Source organism: Mobula hypostoma, chromosome 2, assembly GCF_963921235.1.
Source record: "Mobula hypostoma chromosome 2, sMobHyp1.1, whole genome shotgun sequence".
Classification (NCBI taxonomy): Eukaryota; Metazoa; Chordata; class Chondrichthyes; order Myliobatiformes; family Myliobatidae; genus Mobula; species Mobula hypostoma.
This window is the reverse complement of record NC_086098.1, coordinates 43,118,462-43,132,810: the sequence shown is the minus strand read 5'-3', so window position 1 is coordinate 43,132,810 and position 14,349 is coordinate 43,118,462. Positions and strand designations below refer to the sequence as shown.

General features: G+C 42.1%; 1 protein-coding gene across 4 annotated transcripts in view; it reads right to left on the bottom strand.

Moving 5' to 3' along the window:
- Positions 1-14,349, bottom strand: part of drc1 (dynein regulatory complex subunit 1 homolog (Chlamydomonas)) — an 82,018-nt gene that overhangs the window by 55,278 nt on the left and 12,391 nt on the right. For 3 of the 4 annotated variants that reach the window (XM_063071011.1, XM_063071020.1, XM_063071029.1), the window contains 2 exons: positions 10,480-10,663; positions 6,204-6,341 (listed from right to left, as the gene is read on the bottom strand). In XM_063071011.1, coding sequence (XP_062927081.1) covers positions 6,204-6,341; positions 10,480-10,663 — 322 coding nt within the window. Of the gene's footprint in view, positions 1-6,203; positions 6,342-7,718; positions 8,014-10,479; positions 10,664-14,349 lie in introns of those variants that run through there. The other variant, XM_063071038.1, reaches the window with a different exon arrangement.

Here is a 14,349-nt window from a genome sequence, read left to right as displayed (position 1 = left end):
CCAAATGTGAATGGAATTACATATTGTGCTGCAAATACCTCTGCTTCTGATCCCATTGAGGTCATTTATGAAGCAGCAGGTAGTTGGTAGTCATGAAGCTAAGATAACTGACATCCAAGCACCACCTTATACAAGGTACACTCCAACCATGGAAGTTTTCACGATTGCCATTGATTTCAGTTTTACCAAAACACTTCAACGCCATCATCCTCAGTAAAAATGTTGCCTTGATGTCATGAGCAGTTACTCTAATCTCAACAATGGAATAAATTTCTTTGGGCCAATGCTGTAATCATTCTGGACCCAGCTTGTCCTTGAAAGAACCAACCGGGCATCATTGGCAGATTACTGGAGATAGAGTTCAGTTTGACAGAATTGTTGATAACACATTCCCTCAACTGGCTGATAACTGGGCTGACAGCGACTGGGCAACAATTAGCCAATTTGTATTTGCTCTGCTCTTTGCAAGCAATAAAGCTCTGAGCAATTTGTCCACACCGTCAAGTAAATAACAGTGTTATATCCACAATGGAAAAACTCATTTGGGCACTGTCAATAACTTACATATTTTAACACTCCAGAAATAGTACATGATCTAGCAATGCCCATAATTATTTTGGAAGTGCAAAATCAACAGACTTTGTACAAATTACCTGGAATTAAGAAAATAATGATGTGGAATTTTTCTCAGTGAAAAAAGGGTATCAAAAGCCTTTAAGCCAACCTCTCAACCTTTTCATGACACTTAGTCACTTTAGAATATATTGTATGAGATCCAACAGGAATCTACAACTAACTACATGGTAGTAACAAGATATTATTTTTAAACTGACTTCGATCAAGATATTTGGTGGACCACACCACAAGGAATAACCTTTTTGCTGCTGCTTTAAAAAAAGGGAGGAATAGATGAGGTCACAGTTTAACAACCCAAAGGAAGTGTGTTCTCAGAAATATTAGAATACACTTGTGTTCAAGTATATGGGATGGGACCTGAAGTCACCATCTTCTGATTCTGACTTAGCTGAGCAAAGGAAATAAACTAAACACGATTCATATTCTGTGAATGATTTTTAACTGTGATGTTGCAACCCTCCAGAGATTTTAAATCAGCTTTTAACATAAAATGACAATCTAGAATATCAGTAATATAGGATATCTGGGTAGTGGCTCCATATGTCACTACTACAGGGCGTGACAACCCTGCCTTACACGAGTCCCGGGCTCAGCTGGCTCCGGCTGACAGTACCCGGTATGGGCCCCTATCCAGGGTTATGGATCCCACTGCCTTGTGGGTATCTTCGGGAGAAGAGAAGGCTAAGGAGTGAACCCTACACAAATCTGGAGTGGAGCCCCTAAGGCGGTTGGATGATGTGTCACGTCACCTCCCGGCAGCTCCTGCAGCCAAGCTGATGTCAAATGAACTGCTTGGCATTCCTTTGGACCATATCCACGAGGCCGAGAGGGGGATCTTGATGTCTGGGCAGCCCAGGATCTCCATATTCATCGCCTAGGTCTGAGCCCCAGAACCAGGCGCATCCATTGTCTACTTAGACAGACAGAGCCATTATATATTATTATATTATATAGGATTTTTGCATTGTGATCTATTACAACTGCCTGCAAATCTATGGACAAAGATGAGGACAATGCTGGTTTTGTTCCCTTATTTATCAACATTAAACATACTGCTTATATTTTATCAGAGGTTAAATATAGCTTCCCTGTCTGTGTTTGAACACAATTTTCTTGGCATCCTTCACATAATATAAAAGTGCTATTTGAAGTTTGCCAAATCACACACAAAAAAAAACCTCGTTCTGCAGGAATACAGGTTTACTCAGCTGCTCTGTATTATCAGATTAGATGCTTTATTTTAATCAGCTGTCGCTTTCTGAACAAATACAAGACTGCATTGTGAAATACACCACCTTTTTCACAATCATAACCAGATCCTAACATGTGTAATGACTTTGGATTGCAACTCCTGTCCTAATAATGTTTCAACAGATCAACAGCAGATACAATTTCTCTACTCTTCACTCGGTTCTGATCCATCTGGCCAATAGGAACTCATATGTCAGGCTGCTGTTCGTTGACTACAGATTAAAGAGCTGGGCCTCTGCACTTACATCTGCAACTGGATATCCAATTTGGCAGAGCTCAATTAGCAAGGATTGATAACAACATCGCCTTGCTGGTCATCAACACAGACCATGTTCTAAGCCCCTTGCTCCACTCTCTACACACACAACTATGTGGCTAAGTACGTCTCCAACGCCACCTTTAAATCACTGGTGACACTATTGTTGTTGGATGAATCACAGGTGGTAATGAGTTCCCCTACTGGAGTGAGACAGGCTGCAGCAATAATTTCTCACTGAACATCAGCAAAAATCAAAGACAGCAGTAGACCCAGCCCATTACATCACAGGCATATTCCTCCATCCACTGGTAGTGTCCACAGGAGACAATGGCTCAAGAAGGCAACACCTATCAAAGATTCCCACCATCTCCCACTTTCACACAGCTGTTACTGGGCAGAAGGTACAATAGCCTTAGATTCCACACCAGCAGTTACAAGAACAGCTACTTCATTTCAACCATTCAGTCCTTGAACCAACCATTAAAACCATCTGGGCCTGCATCTGCTTCTAGAATTGCTGGGGTTTGGGATTGAACTTAAGAGATGGGGGAAGGGGTGGTTGGCTCACAAACAGAGAAAGCTTGGAGACAGTGCAAGAGGGAGGATAGGCAGGTGATAGAGAAGGGATACGCTCGGACCGATGGTTTGAGATGTGTCTATTTTAATGCAAGAAGCATCATGAACAAAGCAGATGAGCTTAGAGCGTGGATCAATACTTAGAGCTAAGATGTGTGGCCATTACAGAGACTTGGATGGCTCAGGGGCAGGAATGGTTAGACCATAAGACCATAAGACAAAGGAGCAGAAGTCAGCCATTCGGCCCATTAAGTCTGCTCCGCCATTTTATCATGAGCTGATCCATTCTCCCATTTAGTCCCACTCCCCCGCCTTCTCACCATAACTTTTGATGCCCTGGCTACTCAGATACCTATCAATCTCTGCCTAAATACGCCCAAAGACCTAGCCTCCAACTGTTGCCCTTGGCAACAAACTCCATAGATTCACCACCCTCTGACTAAAAAAATTTCTTCGCATTTCTGTTCTGAATGGGCGCCCTTAGAGTGCCAGGCTTTAGATGTTTCAGAAAGGACAGGGAGGGAGGCAAAAGAGGTGGGGGCGTGGCACTGCAGATCAGAGATAGTGTCACGGCTGCAAAAAAGGAGGAAGTCATGGAGCGATTGTCTACGGAGTCTCTGTGGGTGGAAGTTAGAAACAGAGAGGGGTCAATAACTGTACCGGGTGTTTTTTATATACCACCCAATAGTAACAGGGACATTGAAGAGCCGATAGGGAGACAGATTCTAGAAAGGTGTAATAACAACAGGGTTATCATGGTGGGAGATTTTAAATTCCCAAATATTGATTGGCACCTCCCTAGAGCAAGGAGTTTAAATGGGGTGGAGCTTGTAAGGTGTGTTCCGGAAGGTTTCCTGACACAATATGTAGAGAAGCCTACAAGACGAAAGGCTGTACTTGATCTAGTATTGGGAAATGAAACTGGTCAGGTGTCAGGTCTCTCAGTGGGAGGGCATTTTGGAGATAGTGATCACAATTCTATCTCCTTTACCATAGCATTGGAGAGGGATAGGAACAGACAAGTTAGGAAAGTGTTTCATTGGAGTAAGGGGAAATATGAGGCTATCAGGCAGGAACTTGGAAGCATAAATTGGAAACAGATGTTCTCAGGGAAATGTATGGCAGAAATGTGGCAAATGTTCAAGAGATATTTGTGTGGCATTCTGCAAAGGTACGTTCCAATGAGACAGGGAAAGGATGGTAGGGTACAGGAACTGTGGTGTACAAAGGCTGTTGAAAATCTAGTCAAGAAGAAAAGCTTACGAAAGGTTCAAAAAATTAGGTAATGATAGAGACCTAGATGATTATAAGGCTAGCAGGAAGGAGATTAAGAATGAAATTCAAAGAACCAGAAGGGGCCATGAGAAACCCTTGGCGAGCAGGATTAAGGAAAACCTCAAGGCATTCTACAAATTTGTGAAGAGCAACAGGATAAGACGTGAGAGAATAGGACCAATCAAGTGTGACAGTGGAAGAGTGTGTATGGAACCAGAGGAGATGGCAGAGATGCTTAACAAATAGTTTGCTTCAGTATTCACTATGGAAAAAGATCTTGGCGATTGTAGGGATAACTTGCAGTGGATTGAAAAGCTTAAGCATATAGACATCAAGAAATAGGATGTGCTAGAGCTTTTGGAAAGTATCAAGTTGGATAAGTCTCCGGGACCGGATGAGATGTTCCTCAGGCTACAGTGGGGAGCGAGGGAGGAGATTGCTGAGCCTCTGGCGATGATCTTTGCATCATCAATGGGGACGGGAGAGATTCCGGAGGATTGGAGGGTTGCAGATATTGTTCCCTTATTCAAGAAAGGGAGTGGAGATAGCCCAGGAAATTATAGACCAGTGAGTCTTACTTCAGTGGTTGGTAAGTTGATGGAAAAGATCCTGAGAGACAGGATTTATGAACATTTGGAGAGGCATAATATGATCAGGAATAGTCAGCATGGCTTTGTCAAAGGCAGGTCGTGCCTTATGAGCCTGATTGAATTTTTTGAGGGTGTGACAAAACACATTGATGAAGGTAGAGCAGATGTAGTGTATACGGATTTCAGCAAGGCATTTAATATGGTACTCCATGCAAGGCTTATTGAGAAAGTAAGGAGGCATGGGATCCAAGGGGACATTGCTTTGTGGATCCAGAATTGACTTGCTCAAAGAAGGCAAAGAGTGGTTGTAGGAGGGTCATTTTCTGCGTGGAGGTCGGTGACCAGTGGTGTGCTCCAGGAATCTGTTCTGGGACCCCTACTCTTTGTGATATTTATAAATGACCTGCATGAGGAAGTGGTGGGATGGGTTAGTAAATTTGCTGTTGACACAAAGGTTGGGGGTGTTGTGGATAATGTGGAGGGCTGTCAGAGGTTACAGTGGGACATGGATAGGATGCAAAACTACGCTGAGAAGTGGCAGATGGAGTTCAACCCAGATAAGTGTGAGGTGGTTCATTTTGGTAGGTCAAATGATGGCAGAATATAGTATTAATGGTAAGGCTCTTGGCAGTGTGGAGGATCAGAGGGATCTTGGGGTCCAAGCCTCAAAGCTGCTGCGCAGGTTACTCTGTGGTTAAGAAGGCATACAGTCCATTGGCCTTCATCAACCATGGATTGAGTTTAGAACCAAGAGGTAATGTTACAGCTTTTTAGGACCGTGGTCAGACCCCACTTGGGAGTACTGTGCTCAGTTCTGGTCACTTCACGAAAAGAAGGATGTGGAATCTATAGAAAGGGTGCAGAGGAGATTTACAAGGATGTTGCCTGGACTGGAGAGCATGCCTTATGAGAATAGGTTGACTGAACTCGGCCTTTTCTCCTTGGAGTGGTGACAGATGAGAGGTATCCTGATAGAGGTATATAAAATGATGAGAGCCATTGATCATGTAGATAGTCAGCAGCTTTTTCCCCCAGGGCTAAAATGAATAAAATGAGAGGGCACAGTTTTAAGGTGCTTGGAAGTAGGTACATAGCAGATATCAGGGGTAATTTTTTTTTTTAAAACGCAGGGAGTGGTGAGTGCGTGGAATAGGCTGCCGACGACAGTGGTGGAGGCGGATACGATAAGAGTCTTTTAAGAGACTTCTGGATAGGTATATGGAGCTTAGAAAAATAGAGGGCTATGAATAACTTGAGGTAATTTCTAAAGTAAGTACATGTTCGGCATGGCATTGTGGGCCAAAGGGTCTGTATTGTGCTGCAGGTTTTCTATGTTTCTATGTTTTTTTTTAGCCATAATCACTACAATATTATGACTACTTTGATCACTATGCACTAAAATTAGTCTTGCTTTTTGGTCTAATTATGTTCATTTTTATAGAAAGATGTGCATAATGTATGTTTTTCCTTTGGATGCTGCTTATACGATGGAATTTGCTTGTGACGCTGCTGCAAGTAAGCTTTCCATTGCACCTGGGCATACACATACTTGTAAATATGACAATAAACCTATCTGCACAAATGGAAGGGAAGAAAAAGCATCTTAAGTTTAGAACCTCTATCTCCTTCATTTCCATTCTGTAGGACTTGGTTATGGTCTTTACTTGACCTTCCATACGTTCCAACAGCAAGTCAATATCTTCAGCTGATTTCTTTAGATCCTTTACATAACGATCATCACTCAGCTTTAGCTCCTGCAAAATCAAATCAAATAAAAATTAAAACATCCCCCATTTGCAGAATATTTATTTTACCTTCAAACAACTTTTTAAACAAAAGTTGCCCAAACATAATAAAACTGTACAAACAGCATGTTAACATTGCAAAGCAATAATCATAAAATTGTAAACACATGAGATTCAGCAGATGCTGAACATCCCAAGGAACACGGCAGGTCAGGCAGCATCTATGTGAATAGTTGATATTTCAGGTCAGGGCCCTTACTCAGAACTGGAAAAGGAGGAAAAAGGGCATCAGATTAAAAAGATGGTGGGGGGGGGGGAGAGGGAAGGAGGACCAGCTAGAGGGTTATATGTGAAACCAGGTGCAGGGATATATGCCTGGAAGGATATTAGTGGGGAAGGACAAATGGACAAGGGAATCATGGTGGGAGCAAGCCCTGCTGAAAGCAGAGAGTGGGGTTAGGTAAGGATGTATTTGGTGGTAGATGGCTTAAGTTATGGAGAATAACGTGCTGGATGAACTTTCAAAATGCCAGTTGCTCTTTGTGGACTCGGACTGTTTCGGTTAGAAAACTGAAACGTGATGGCAATGTGTCAATATGAACGGAGTCCCATCATCAACTTAAAGGTACTTGTGAAAAGTTGTCATTCATTATAAAGTTCTCATAAATATGTTGTTCACGTTATAACGCTTTACAATGTAAATGATTCCAGTTTTGAATGGCTTGTCATATGAAGAGTGTTTGATGGCTCTGGGCCTGTACTCACTGGAATTCAGAAGAATGAGGGGTGACCTCATTGAAACCTATCAAATGGTGAAAGGCCTTGATAAGAGTGGACGTGGAGAGGATTTTTCCTATGGTGGGAGAGTCTAAGACCAGAGGACACAGCCTCAGCATAGACGGGTGTCCTTTGAGAAAAGAAATGAGGAAGAATTTCTTTAGCCAGAGAGTTGTGAATCTGTGGAATTCGGTTTTGCAAGCAGCTGTGGAGGGCAAGTCTGTATGTACTTTTAAGGCAGAGGTTGATAGATTCTTGACTGGTCAGGGCGTGAAGGGATTATGATGGGGGTGTGGGGGGAGAAGGCAAGAGATTGGGGCTAAGAGGAAAATTGGACCAGCCATGATGAAATGGCAGAGCAGACTCGACGGGCTAAATGGCTTAATTCTGCTCCTATATCTTCTGGTAATATACAGTCTCCACTTGGGTTTTCCTTCTTCAGCAAAACTTTGGGATTGAGGATGATTTGCTTTATCCATTTTGAGGTTCTGCAGAGGTTAATGAGGCCATTGTGGGAAACAATGACTGCTCTACGCAAAGCACAAGAGGTGTCTGATACTGTAAGTGGTGGAGTAGTTCATGAGGCAGGTGCTCCTTTCACTCACTTACGAAGAGGTTTTCTTTGCTTCTTATAAATGGTCTTGAGGTTCTCAATACCATGTCAAATGCTGCCCAGAGCCTGAGCTGAAAAGACATAAGCCCTTATAAATGGGTAACTGGCAGGATAGATTGGTTCAATGACAAGACATGAGTGGCAATATCCTTTGAAATGGGGCAAAGGTAAAAAGCTCAAAATCAGAGAGCATGGAAACAGGTCTCTCCACAACCAGGTCTGTACAACTATCAAGTTATAATGATAGAGTCATAGAAATGTACAACACAGAAACAGATCTTTCGGCCCATCTAGTCTGTGCTGAACCTCCTCCCATCGACTTGTTCTCCGTACCCCTACCATCCACGTACCTGTCCAAACTTCTCTTGAATATTGAAATCAAGCTCACATTCATCATTTGTACTGGTAGCTCATTCTGCATTCTCACAACGCTGTGAATAAAAAGATAGCCCTCGTGTTCCCCTTAAACTTTTCATCTTTAACCCTTAACCCATGACTTCTGGTTCTAATCTCACCCAGTCTCAGTGGAAAGAGCCTGCTTGCATTTACCCTGTCTATACCCCTCATAATTTTGTATACCTCTATCAATTCTCCTCTTAATCTTCTACATTCCAAGGAAAAGTCTTAACCTATTCAATCTTTCAGTATAGCTCAGGTCCTCCACACTAGGAAACATACTTGCAAATTTTCTCTGTACTGCTTCAAACTTATTTACATCTTTCATGTAGATAAATGACCAAAATTGCACACGATACTCCAAATTAGACCTCACCAATGTCTTATACAACTTCAACAGAACATTCCATCTCCTGTACTCAATACTTTGATTTTTGAAAGCTAATGTGCCAGAAGATTTCTTTATAACCCTGTCTACCTATGATGCCACTTTGAATGAATTATGGACCTGTATTTTCAGATCCCTTTGTTCCACCACACTCCACAGTGCCCTATTATTCACTATGCAAGATCACACCTGTCTGCATTAAATTCCGTCTGCCATTTTTCAGCCCATTTTTTTTCCAACTCATCCAGATCCCACTGCAAGCCATGATAACCATTCTCGCTGTGCACTACATCCCAATCTTGGTGTCATCGGTAAATTTGTTAATACAGTTAACCACATCATCCAGATCGTTGATGCATGTTTCAAACAACAGCAGACCCAGCACTTGTCCAAGGGAACACCTTGCCAGGCCCTGGGGATTTATCTATGCCAATTTGCCTCAGGACAGCAAACACCTCCTCCTCTGTAATCTGTATAGGGTCCATGAAGTTGATGCCATTTTGCCTCACTTTTATAGACTCTGTCCATCTCCTGACTAAATACAGATGCAAAAAAAAATTATTTCACATCTCCCCCATCTCTTTTGGCTGCACTCATGGATTACCATTCTCATCTTCCTGAGGATCAATTTTGTCTGTTGCAATTCATTTGCTCTTAACACATCTCTAGAATCCCTTCGGATTCTCCTTTCCCTTGTTTTCTAAGGCAACCATATGCCTTCTTTTAGCCCTCCTGATTTATTAAGTGTTCTCTTGCATTTCTTATACTCCATAAGCACCTCATTTGCTCCTACCTACCTACACCTGCAATACACCTCTTTTCTCCCCCTTAACCAGGGCCTCAACGTCTCTTAAAAACCAAGGTTCCCTGCATCTGTTATCTTTACCTTTTATTCTGACAGGCACATACAAGTGTTGTACTCTCAAAATTTCACTTTTAAAGGCCTCCCACTTAGCAAGTATACTTTTGATACGGGCCCCTCAGTTAGGTGTAGGGGTCCATGGCATTAAAAAAAACCCATTTGGAATCCTGGCAATAACCTATTTAACTCTCCCACACTACCCATCGACTCCTGCCAGATTCTACGACTCGTAAGAACCATTGGTAGTTTAGAGCGAACATTTCACCTAACAATCCATGTCTTTGTGGGAGGAAGCTGGAGCACCCCAAGGAAACACATGCAGTCAATGATAAAATGTAAACTCCATGGTCAGTACAGAGATCAGAATGAACCCAGGTGGCTGGAGCTGTGAGACAACAGCTTAACTAGGTATACTAAGCCAAAAAAGAAATGTCATGAACTAAGAGTCAGAATTTAGATGAAGTGTGCTTCTAATTCTGACAATAACAGTTCTTTTGGCAATCAAAATTGTGGAGATAAAGTACTTTATCAAGAGATAAACTTCTGCCTGAACAACTATAAGATTTGAGTCAAAGAAAGTCAGAGTGACCAAACAAGCTATCACATTAAATCGATTCTTTTTTGCTCAGTGGAGGAGCAAATCCTATTGGCACATAGTCAGAAACAATTTACAAGTCACGTGCAGTTCTGTAGGCTAAAGAAGTAACTAATCAGCAATTTAGCTGATCGCAAATTAAAAATCACCCAAGACATAACACTTCTGAATTTCTGCAAAATTAATTTAAACACCAAATAAGACCATTTCCACAATTGTACAAAAACTTATTTCATCACAAATATTATCACTGGAACATAAACATCCATTCTAGGAGCTGGAAGAGGCTCATAACCCAAATCCAGGATAAGGAAACCAAAATATTCTCAACTGCTCAGCTTTGTCCTAAGAGTGCCGAATAAGAGCATGTGCCCACAAATTATAACCTGCACAGAGTGTGCATTTTAATTACTAATCACCCAAAAAGTAATAAAAAGTAATAAAAAATACAATGGATAAAGTCAAACTACTCACCATTAAATATTCACCCAACTTTCTAATGCATAAACAATTTACCTCCTGCAATGTATTAATAAGCTTGTTTTTTCCTTCAATTAATTGAGCACACCGTCGCTGCTGTTTCATGAGAAGGTCATGCAAATTCTGGGGAACTTTATGAGCTTTTGCTGACAACCACTTCTTTGTGATGGCCTCAAACTCTTCCTCACTTTTGATGGCTTCATTCTCCAACTTTGCAGTCCTTCAAAAAAACACAAAACTAAACTTTACAAACTGTAATCAAATAGCTTGGGTAAATGAGAGTAAATTTTCACCTCTCCTCCCACCTCCCACCCAACTGTAGAACACAAAACATAGAAATCTACAGTACATTACAGGCCCTTCAGCCCACAATGTTGAGCCAACCACGTAACCTTCTCTAAAAACTGCCTAGAATTTCCCTAGCGCATAGCCCTCTATTTTTCTAAGCTCCATGTCCTAAGAGCCTCTTAAAAGACCCTTTTGTATCTACCTCTACCACTTTTGCAGTGCATTCTATGCACCCACCACACTCTGTGTGAAAATCTTCCCCCTGACATCCCCTCTGTACCTACTTCCAAGCACCTTAAAATGATGCCCCCTCATGTTAGCCATTTCAGCCCTGGGGAAAAAGCCTCTGACTATCCACATGATCAATGCCTCTCATCATCTTATACACCTCTATCAGGTCACCTCTCATCCAAGGACAAAAGGCCAAGTTCACTCAGCCTATTCTCATAAGGCATGCTCTCCAATCCAGGCAACATCCTTGTAAATCTCCTCTGCACTATTTCTATAGTATCTACATCCTTCCAGTAGTGAGGTGACTAGAATTGAACACAGTACTCCAAGTGGGGTCTGACCAAGATCTCACATAGCTGTAACATTACCTCACGGCTCTTGAATGCAATCCCACAACTGAGGAATGCCACCACACCATACACCTTTTTAACAACACTGTCAACCTGCGCAGCAGCTTTGAGTGTCCTACTGACACGGACCAAAAGATCTCTCAGATCCTCCAAACTGCCAGCAGTCTTCCATGATTATTATATGCTGTGTTTAAATTTGAACTAGCAAAATGAACCACTTCACACTATCTGGGTTGAAGTCCATCTACCACTTCTCATCCCAGTTCTGCATCATATCGATGTCCCGCTGTAACCTTTAACAACCGTCCAGACTATCCACAACATCTGCAGCCTTTGTGTCATCAGTAAACTTACTAACCCACCTTCTTCATCCAGGAGATTTATAAAAATCACCAAGAGGAGGGGTCCCACAACAGATCCCTGCAGAACACCACTGGTCACCGACCTCCATGTAGAATATATGAACCATCTACAATCACCCTTTGCCTCTGTGGGCAAGCCAAACCTGGATCCACAAAGCAAGGTCTCCTTGGATCCCATGCCTCCTTACTTTCTGAATGAGCCTTGCAAGGGGAACCTATCAAATGCCTCACTGAAATACAAATACACTACATCCACTGCTCTACCTTCATCAATGTGTTTTGTTACACCCTCAAAGAATTCAATCAGGTTCAGAAGGCATGACCTGCCCTTGACAAAGCCATGCTGACAATCCCTAATCAGAATATATCTCTCCGAAAGTTCATAAATCCTGCATTCAGGATCTGCTCCAACAACTTGCCCACCACTGAAGTAAGACTCACAGGTCTATAATTTCCTGGGTTACCTCTACTCTCTTTCTTGAACAAGGAAATAACATTTGCAACCCTCCAATCCTCCAGTACTTCTCACGTCCCTATTGATGATGCAAAAATCATTGCCAGAGGCTCAGCAATCTCCTCCCTCGCTTCCCACAGTAGCCTGGGCTATATCTCTCGTCTGGACCCCATCTTGCACAGCACCTCTTTGGTAACTGACTCAACAAATGTGGCACCTTCTTTGCTGCTCACCACCATTAGGAAGTTACAGTTAATTTTCCTGTTTACGACTCTTCGACAAGGATCCAAATAGTAATGTGCATTTTTCAGTCAATTAAATTACTTAAAGATCCAACTCTTGTATTACAATCCAATTAAAAGTTAGAAAATAAGACATCATTTTTCCTTACCAAAAGGGCTAGCATTGTTGTTCTGAACTGCTCAAGGTGTGAAATGAACTATCGCAGTCCTCCCGGCGAATGTACATGCTTTCAGAATTTAAACCAAAGATCACAAAGGAGCAGTGATACACTTCCAAACCAGAACAGAGCAGACAGAGCTAAATACCCATGCACTCCTAACTTGTCCTTCTTTGTAGTAGAGGTCCTGAATTTGGAAGGTGCTGTTGGAGTAAACTGGACAATCTAATTAAATTTTATAGATTACGTACACTACAACCATTATGCACTGATGATGGAAAAATATTTAGGAAGGTCACCTGGTATCAATCAAGATGGCTGCTTCAGCTTGAGCTGCTTGTGAGTTGCTGACACTGCACTAATCCTTTCAAGGATCACTGGAGTTTCAACAACTGTTCTTTCAGGTTCCTGATAAATAGAGGGTGGAAAGGCCCTGGGGTATCCAAAGGACAGTCTAGTCACCCACTGCCAGAGAATCAATTTCTCATTTGCTTTTGCTACCGTGGTATTTGTGTGGTTGAGTTACTTGACCTTTTATTTAATGATGACCATCAGGAGATTAATGGTGGAGAGAGAGTGTGATGATAATGTCAGTGAATGTCAATGGTGGTTGGTTAGTCTCTCCCTTGTTGAAAAACATTGGTTGATATTTTTATGGTTTGAATATTATTTGCCACTTATCAGCCATGTCTGACTTGTTAACCTGAACTGGCATGCAAACATAGACTGCGTCATTTGCTGAAGCTGCAAATGGAATTGAACATGTGTAGTTAATGACGACTCCACTTCCATTTGAAATGATGAAACTGATCTAGATCGTGTGACCATGTCACTATCCCAAGAAACTCCTACAGTGATGTGATGCAACTGGGATGACTGACCTCCAGCAATCAAACCACCTTTAGTGTGAGGTACAACTCCAACCACTGAAGTATTATCTCCTGCATACCCTCTGACCTCAGGTTTACTAGGGTACATGATGCTGCACACACTCCAATATTGTTTTAATATCCAAAACAGCCACTCAAACCTCTGGAATACCACTCATTGGCCTAAAGTTGTGATGATGTCCAGAGACAAATAGTTCTGATAAGACTCAGATTAGGCATCAGTGAGTAGGGTGTTGGTGACAAAGTTCTGTTTGACAGTGTAGTGGACAACATCTTTCATCACTTTGCTATTGAGAATGGGCTGCTTGGGTTGTTATTGGCCAGATTGCATTTGTCCTGCATAGTGTGAAGAGGACATAACTGGGCAATTTTCCACACATATGGGTAGATGCAGTGTCATAGATATACAAAAAAAAATCATGACAAAAGGTACGTCAAGTTCTGGAGTGCATGTTTTCAACACCACAGCTTCATGCTGCACTTGGTCATTTGCTGTCCTGACGTTCTCTGGTCCTGTAGCCTTTACTGTATCCAGTGCTCTCAGCCATTACTTAATATCACGTGAAATGAATTAACTCAGCTGGAGATTGGCTTCTACCATGGTGGAAGCCACTAGGAACCACCACTTTGGCACTTCTAACAAAACATGACTACAAATGGTTGCCTTTTCTTTAGCATGCCCACGCTACCATTGTGATTGTTCATGGTGAATCCTCCTCTGTCAGCTGTTTGATCGCCAACACCATTCACAAAGCAGACATGGGAAGACTGCAGGTTCTGACCTGAGCCATTGGTTGTGACTCCACTTAGCTCTGCCACTTCATGTTGTTTTTTGCTACTTAGCACACATATAGTTCTGTTGCAACCACATTTCATATTAGTTTAGATACTTCTGGTACTTTTCCAGCTATGCTCCTCTCCACATCTTCAA